Source organism: Elephantulus edwardii, unplaced genomic scaffold (assembly GCF_000299155.1).
Source record: "Elephantulus edwardii isolate Elephantulus edwardi_28Jun2011 unplaced genomic scaffold, EleEdw1.0 scaffold00129, whole genome shotgun sequence".
Classification (NCBI taxonomy): domain Eukaryota; kingdom Metazoa; phylum Chordata; class Mammalia; order Macroscelidea; family Macroscelididae; genus Elephantulus; species Elephantulus edwardii.
The window spans coordinates 871,733-880,548 of NW_006399879.1; the positions used below are offsets into that span (position 1 = coordinate 871,733).

The window sequence follows — 8,816 nt, forward strand, 5'->3', positions numbered from 1 at the left end:
ATCACAATCAATTGTGGCTAACCTTGAGGAAAATGGGAATCTTAGAACACTTGATCGAGCTTATACAAAACTGGACCAGGAAGCAGTCCTTAGAACAGAGCAAGGAAACACTGCATGGTTCAAAATCAGGAAAGGAGTGTATGCAGAACAGATCATTCAAGAGGCAGGATTTTATGAGGAAGAGTGTGGCATCAAGACTGGAGGAAGACTCATTAACAACCTACACTATGCAGATGATACAACCTTGTTTACTTAAAGTGAAGAAGACCTGAAGCGCTTGCTGTAAAAGGTCAAGGACTGTAGTCTTCAACATGGATTGAAGCTCAACATCAAGAAAACAAAGATTCTCACCACTGGGCCAATTGGCAGCATCATAGTAGATGGAGAAGAGATTGAGGTTGTTAGCAATTATAGCTTGCTGGGATCCTTAATCTACACTCTTACCATCAGCAGTGAAGAAATCAAAAGATGAATTGCATTGGGAAAATCTGCTGTCAGGGACCTCTTCAGAGTACTGAAGAGCAACAATGCCAGCCTAGATAATCCAGGCCACGATCTTTGCAATTACTTGTTAGGCTTCAGAGAGCTGGACAATGACTAAGGATGACAGAAGAATACCATGGACTGCCAAGAAAACAAATAAGTCTGTCTTGGAGAGGGTGAAACCAAGTCCCTCCTTGGAGGCTAGGATCTTGAAGCTCCACCTCACTTACTTTGGGCACGTGGCCAGGAGAGACCGGTCTTGGAGAAGCACATCATGCTCCAAAGGGTGGAGGGACAGTGCAGGAGAGGAAGACCCCAGATGAGATGGATTTATGCAGTAACTAGGGTGATGCAGGTTGGTCTGTCAGAGTTAATGGGACTGGCTCAGGACAGGGAAGGGTTCAGGGCTGTAGTACACAGGGTCGCTATACATCACAGGTGACTCAATGGCACATAACAACAATAACATACTATGACAGGTTTGGAAGCAGGAGTGGCATCTACTTCCTAAACAACATGCCTCCGGAAACTCTATGAACTTTGATAAATGTTGACAGTTGTAGCGGGGCTTCAGGCCTTGTGTTCACAGGGTCGCTCTGAGTCGTGCTTGACTGAAAGGCGATCAACAACAACAACATGAATCTGTCTTGTAAACACTCCTTCCTCTCCTGTCCATGTCCACCATCAGTGGCTCATTACCCTTTGCCTGGATTACTGCAACAACCTCCTAATTAGAGGTTTGAAACCATCTTCTTGGAAGAGAGGTTTGGTGATTGCCTTCCAGAAAGCCAGCCCCTGACCACGTGTGGTACACAGCTCACACAGGGTCACCATGAGGCAGCTCTGACTCAGGGGGAGTGGTGAACTGATGACGTCAGTCACATTTAACACAGAACTCATCTCCAACACCGTCATATCTTAAGGCACAACTGAAATCCTTTCCCGTATCTGCTCCCACGCCCCCAGGACAAGAGTCTCAGATCTCCAGCACTGCTGACAATGATCTAATCATGGGCCAGCACACATTTTCCTCTGATGTCTCAATTAGCCTTGGCCGGCTACAAGTCCATTCTAACATGAAAGTGACTATAAACCCTGGCTCTGCCAGGAATACTTGATTTCTAGAAATGGGCAGCAGAGTGGAAGTGGGACAGTATGCCGACCCTTTCTCTAACCCCATGCAGTCTGCTTCCTCCTCACCTCTAGCCGCTGCAGCCCTCGGGAAGGCTGCCTCCACGGAGGGCTGCAGCCACACCAGCCTGGTCCACCTGAGGTTGCGCAGGCCGCATGCTCACACCCTTTCTCTCCTCCATCTGGTAGGATGACTCTAGTCCCTCAAGGTTCACTAGGATTATCTGAAAGTGCACACAGATCTCTCCCCTCCACTTCTTACAAGGAGAATGAGCTATCCTTTAACGTATTTTTCAAAGACACTTAGGCATACATCTCATGGTTATTTTGCACTCTCCATTGAGACATATAAGAGAATAAATAAATTCTTGAGTAAACAGGGTTTCAAAATCTGCAGTCCTCAGTACGCCAAGGGACAGAAGTGCCGGGCACAGCAGGATTTCACTATTAACATCATGGAAAGGCCTGAGTGCTGCTCTGTTTACAGCACGTTCCTGCAGTGAGTAAGCTTCCAGCACACGCTCTGTTACTGTGCTAGGTCCCTAACAACACAGCACCATGAAGCTTAACGGGGCTCCAAACCAGGGAGGCAGTTCTAGCTCGATCTCTAGGTGGGGACGCAGGTCTACCAGAGTCACCAGTGGTCGTGAAAAGGGAGCCGAGGAGGAGGAGGAGCGGGGCCTCAGTGCTGAGCGCCATGGCCATCCATACCTGAGTGCTGCACTGCGTCTGCTGCTCCATCGGACTGCAAACTCCTTGAGGCAATGAGTGAGTCCTAGCATTAAATAAAGGTGACTACAGACAGGGCGCTCACTGCAGATACAGGACGCGGTGCACAAGTACAATGGGTCACGTTCAGGAAACACACAGTTTTAGAATCAGAAGCCGCCTCGGATTAACACTCATGTCACTAATTCAAGAAACATTTTTTTAGTATCTAAGTCCCGCATTCTGTCCTCTTCTAAATTGAGCCTGAATTTGTCAGTTCTGGTTGAATTATTGTCCTCAGGATTTTACTTTCATGTTACATTAATGTTACTGTTAGACGCTGATGGCACTGTGCCTGATCACCTTCTTTTAGAATGGTCAGCATTCTAGGTCTCTGCCAGTGAGCCGGCCACGCAACTAACTTGCAATTTCTCGGCATAAATGAGTGAACAAGTCCAGGGCCACACCAGTGCTCAACACCTGAAAGGGAATTCTGTCAATTCCTGGAGGCTGGTCTTTTACCTCTGCATTCAGTGCAGCTTGAATGGCATCCCCGAGTACCACTGATTCTTGATCACATACTACTCCCTGAAACGGCCCAATGACAACCAATTGCTTTTGGTATAAACCGTACATTTCCTCCAACTTCTTCCGATGCTTCTTGTTCCTTTCACTATTCTGCCCATACAATCTTTCAATAGGGCAAATTGAGGCTTGAGTTTGCTCTTCAGTTCCTTCAGCTTCAGAGATGCTGAGTGTGTTCTCTCTGACCGTCTAACTACAATTCTCTTGTCCATCTCTTGTGATACCTTATTTTGTGATCTTTGCCGCCCTTTGACATCTTCTGTTCAGCTCTCTTATGTCATCATTTCTTCCTTTCACTTTGTTGCTGTTGACTGCCGTCAAGTCGAGCACGACTCATAGCGACCCCATGAACAAAAGGCCTGAGCCCTTCCACAACCATCATCATTTATCAAAGTTCCTAGATTTTTCAGAGGCATGCTGTTTAGAAGTGGCTGCTACAAGTTTCAAAGTCTCCGCTGACACTTTTTGGGGTCTCTTCTTCCTCCCCCACCCGGCCTTTTTTTAATGAAACAATCATGCTTCTTGCCCCTCCTAAAAATCTCACTATCAGTGAGCTGATTCTGACTCACGGTGATCCTACAGCACAGGGGAGATCTGCCCGTGTGGTATCTGAGGCCGTAAATCTCACCCTGACCACTCCCAAGTCCCCTGTTTCTGGTAAGGACTCAAACTTAATATTAAAAATCAGTCATCTGAGAGTCAGACTGTCATTGTCAGCTGCTGAAGAGAGAGCGCCCACTCAGGACCACTTCAGGCGTGAGGAAATGAAACACTCTGCAGCCCTGGGCCGCTCCATGATTGGCTGCAGACTGGACAATGCTCCACTGTGATGCACAGAGTTTTCATTGGCTGAGGTTCCCAAGCACATCATCAGGCCTTCTTCCCAGTCCTCCTTCATCTGCACTGTGATGCTACAATGCAGGCCCACACCCCCTTCACTGACAGATGGCTGCTGGCTGCACAGGAGGTGCACTGTCAGGAACCGAACCAAGGTCTCCCACGTGGAAGGTGAGAATGCTGCCACACCACCATCAGTGTCTCATTCAGAGTCAGGAAACTGAAACCCAAAAGCCACACTGTGACCTTCGAAGCACAGTTCCACAGGAGGGACCTTGGGAACAGCCTCAGCCAGACCAGGAGGTGCGGGGAGGAAGTCTTGTGCCTCAAAGGGACTACTCCGCTGCTCTATCTACAGACGGTCAATGTCAAGTTCTCTCGGACTTCTTCCTGAAAGGGCCTGCTCTGATGCTTTACCTACAGTCAATGTCGAGTTCCCTCTGACTTCCTGAAAGGGCCTGCTCTGATGCTTTACCTATAGACGGTCAATGTCGAGTTCTCTCTGATTAAGCAAAAAAGGAGGGGACCATTTGTAGGCACCCGTTTAACAGCATCACTTGGCTGAGAAAACCTCCTGGTCTCACAGTTCATTCTGCAAAGTCCATTGACCAGAGAACACTTGCCGTCCTGCAGGACACAGATGAAGCCCAAGGGAGTAATGGATAAGCCTGTGAGATCTGCACAGCCTACCCTCCAGGCTCGTGTTACAGATGCCCTGGAACTCAGCCACATTCAAACACTAACCAGACACACTCTCATTGCTGTGTTTTGACACAAACTGTTCTCTTAGCCTGGGGTGTTCTCCCCCCCCTGACTATCAAGGCCTGTTTCTGGCATCACTGCCTCTGGAAAGCCTTTCCTGACCCTGAGGCCGTAAACCCACCCAGAGTTCTATCAGTACCTCTGCTTATTGTGCTCGATGTCTGTATTCTCTGCTACTCCTTCTATATCATTTCATCTCACCACAAAGAACTCACACCTCCGAATTACAGTGCTGGCAAACAAAGGCGAACGTTTCATGAGTTGCCAGAAGCATGGAGCAATCAGTCTTAGAAGCAGCACAGCCAAAATGTCCCTTTCTGAATGAAATGGCAAGACTCTGGACACCTTATCAGGAGGAACAGGTCCTGGAGAAGGACAGTGTACTCCGTAAAGCAGAGGGTCAGTGGTAACGGCTTCTATAGGATGGACTGACACAGTAGCTGCAGAAATGGTTTCAAACACAGCAATGACTGTGGGGACGGCGCAGGACCGGGCAGTGATTCCTGCTGGTGTACACGGGGTCACTCAGAGTCAGAACTGATTCAATGGCCCTAACAGGAAATTCAGCACAGACTGCTTTTAGAAAAGTAGGTGCTTGACAGATTGTTGATGGAAGCAGTTCATCTAGTCTAATCTCCCTTTAGGGAGCTCTGTGGGCAAGTGGTAAGAAGCTTCACTGCAATCCTGAAGGCACGTGGTTCTAGGTCACCAGGTGCTCCACGGGAGAAGGATGGGCAATCTCCTCCCATGCAAGCACCTGCCTCTGAAAACCCACTGAAGGGTCAGGTATGTGTAGGATCCAACTCGACGGTACACAATAACAAGTGGTCTCGTGGTAAAGAGTGACACTGCCAACTCATAGGAACACAGTTCAAATCCACCGGACGCTCTGCGAGGGAAAGATGGGCAATCTCCTCCTGTGCAATTTACAGCCTCTGAAAAACCCACTGGAGGGTCAGCTATGAGCCAGTTCTGACTCAACACACAGAAGTAGCACGCTCCCCTCAGGGAGCACTGGTGGCCTAGTGGTAAGAAGCTGTGCCGTCAAACCTAAGGCACATAGTTCAGATCCACAGGAGAAAGATGGCAATCTCTTCCCATGTGATTTAAAGGCTCTGAAAACCTGCAGACACGAGGGTCAGACACGAGTCAGTTCTGACTGGACAATACACAACAACAGTCCCCCTTTAAAGCCTTAACACCCACAGCAAGCTACCATTTACTGATGCATGTGGATAACATATTCAAACATACCTGAGTATCTAAAGATGCTAGGGACTGGACTGTGTGCCAACCAAAAGTGGATTTACGATGACGCTAACGAACCCTCAACTTCAGTGGCTCCTCCCTTAAACTCACCAAAACACTAAGCTTGACATTTTCTATAATTTTGTATTTTTATTTCTTAAAGAGCCCAGACAAAACCGTACAGGCTTTGGACCCCACAAACACGAGATCTGCTTTGGGTGCCAAGAACACTAACGTGAACAAGGCCTCTTGCCAAGTTCCCCCGTTAGCGGGGACGACTGACAACCATCTGTCCATTCATTCACCCAGCAAGCATTTACTAAATCTCTATCAGACGCGGGGGTTCTGAGATGAAGTCAACTCTTTGTGCCGTGAAAGAGAAAAGTCCTCGCTCTCAGAGAAGGAAAGCCCACTGTGTTTGGGGAAGAAAGGGCCCCGGAGAGACTGGGCTTGGCAGGGTGTGAAAGATAAGGGTACGCGAGTCGGAGGCTGTGAGATCGGCTCAGGATAGAGCAGGAGTCGGGCACACAACACAACAACAACCTATCAAATCGGCCTCAAAAACTACCGGATTCTACCTACTATGGGAGAAGAGAGAAGACAGCCCAATCAGACCTGGTCTTTGATCTTATTTTAACAAAAAGGGGTCACTGCGTCGTATTAGAAAGGACCGTGGGGGGGGGGGCTGCTTGTCAATCTGCAGTGACGGCGAACTCATTACCATGCAAATCAGCTCAACAACTTTTGCTGATGGAAGTCTCTGTTTTATTTCTGCCCAAGTGAAAGCAGCTTTCTTGATTTCCCCAATATTCATCTCCATTCTCCAAAACACGGGTGCTCACAGTCCGCAGGTGTCCCCTTCGGTACCGGGTTCAGGTCGCCCCTCCCGCCCGCAGTTTCCATAGTAACCAGCTCACCACTTCGCGGGCCCGGCTGGAGAAGTCGCCCTTGGGCCGAGCGCTCCGGCGGAAGAGCTCGTCGCGGCTGCCATCGGCCGCCCCGCCGCCCACCGCCACCCCGAGCGCCTTGTTCCGCGTCTTCACAGTCTTGACGCTGGCCCGGAATAGCAGCGTGATGTCCACCGCCATGGTGACCCGTATCCAACTGCCGGGGACCCCGTGCGCCCACGTCAGCAGCCGGCGCCGGCGGCGCCAACGGGGACCCGGAGGACTGTTCCGAGCGGCGAACCTCTCCGTTCAGAAACCTGACCGGCGAAAGAAAGGTTCCGGCCTCGGCTGAACTGCGGCGAAGCGAGAAGAAAGGTTCCGGGGTCCGCTCAACTGCGGCGAACCGTGCAGCTTGGTTCCGGCGTCCGGTCAACTACCGAGAACCGTGCAGCTTGGTTCCGGCGCCCGCTAAGCTCGAGAACCGTGGACTTTGGTTCCGGCGCCCACTAAGCTGTTAAGCGAGAAGGACGGTTCGAGCCTGGAGCCAGCGGGTGGACAGTGTCCACTCCCCGTCCTTCTCCCGGCAAACGCCACCGGGCGTCACTGTACCGAGGGGCCCCGCGTCCCGGAGCGCCCATGCGCTGGGCTCAGGAGTGTGGGTCCTGGGCCAGAGGCTCGAGAAGCCAAAAGTCTCATTCCTTATTCTTAGTTTCCTCTCTGGCTGAAGCCGGACTTGGTGGATCTCGGGACGCAGGGACACAACAGACTTGTCCTTTGACCTCAGAGGTCAAAGGTCTTCTAGAATGAAGAGACGTTTGGCGTGGCGATGCAAAGCTGTCAAAGCAGTGCTTCCAACTTAAAATACTTCTCTAGTTACAATCTCTGTAACTATGCCACATACATAATAAAATGACAGTTACATTACCTAACAACTAACTAGCCAACTGACTGGAAGAGTTTCCTATTTATTCCCATTCCAACACTGTGGAAATTATCTAACAATATCAGTAGTATCACACAGAAGCAAAATCCTGCTGAAGATTATCCAAAAATGATGACAGAGAATTTCCAGAAAATACAAGCTGGGTTTAAAAGAGGCCATGGTACTGGGGACCTCATAGCCAATGGAAGATGGATCTTGGCTGAAAGAGTTTATCAGTGGAGTGTTTATCTGTGTTTAATTGACTATTCAAAGGCTTTGACTGTGTGGATCACAACACATTGTGGCTAACACTGAGAAGAGTGGGAATCCCAGAATACCTGACTGTTCTTGGGAACCTTAGACCAGGAAGAAGCTGTAAGAACAGAGCAAGGAAACACTGCATGATTCAAAATCAGGAAAAGAGTGCATCAGGGATGTGTCTTGTGTGCACACCTTTTCAATCCATTTTGAACAGATCATTTGGGAGGCTGGACTTTATGAGGATGAATGTGAAGTCAGGATTGGAGGAAGACTCATGAACAAACCGGTGTTATGCAGATAGCACAACCTTGCTTGCTGAAACTGAGAAGAAGCATTTGCTGTAGAAGGGCAAAGAATGCAGTCTTCAGTATAGATGGAAATTCAACATCAAGAAAACAAAGATTCTCTACCACTGGGTCTATTGGCATCACCATGGATGGAGAAGAGATTGAGATTGTTAACAATTTCTGCTTCTTCAGTTCCACAATCAACACTTTTGGCACCAGCAGTCAGAATATCAAAAGATGAACTATATTGAGAATATATGCTGTCAGGAACCTCTCCAGAGTGGTGAAGAGCAAGGATGTCAGTCTAGAGACTATAGTGCACCTGATCCAGGCCATGGTCTTTGCAATTACTTGCTATGCATGAGAGAGCTGTACAATGAATAAGGATGACAGAAGAATTGATGCCTTAAGTTTTTTTGCTGGAGAAGAGTATTTAACATACTGTCAAGAGTGTCAAGAGAACAAACAGGCTTGTTGTCCAGGAGAGGGAGAAACCAAGTTTCTCCTTGGAGGCAAGGACTCTGAAGCTCTACCGCACTTACTTTGGGCATTTTCCCAAGAAGGATCAGTCCTTTAAGAGTGATGTCATGCCTGTAAGGGTGGAGGGATAGCACAGGAGAGGAAGACCCAAGATTATATGGATTGACATAATGCCTGGGATAACGGGGTTACTAGTGGAGGAGACAGTTACATTGGTTCAGCATA

At 48.9% G+C, this 8,816-nt stretch overlaps 1 protein-coding gene across 1 annotated transcript in view; it reads right to left on the reverse strand.

Moving 5' to 3' along the window:
• The window catches only part of STX18 (syntaxin 18), a 111,494-nt gene extending 104,652 nt beyond the window's left edge, over positions 1-6,842 (reverse strand). Inside the window, exon 1 of the mRNA XM_006893580.1 lies at positions 6,672-6,842. Coding sequence (XP_006893642.1) covers positions 6,672-6,842 — 171 coding nt within the window. The remainder of the gene's footprint in view (positions 1-6,671) is intronic.
• Between the last annotated feature and the right edge of the window lie 1,974 nt (positions 6,843-8,816).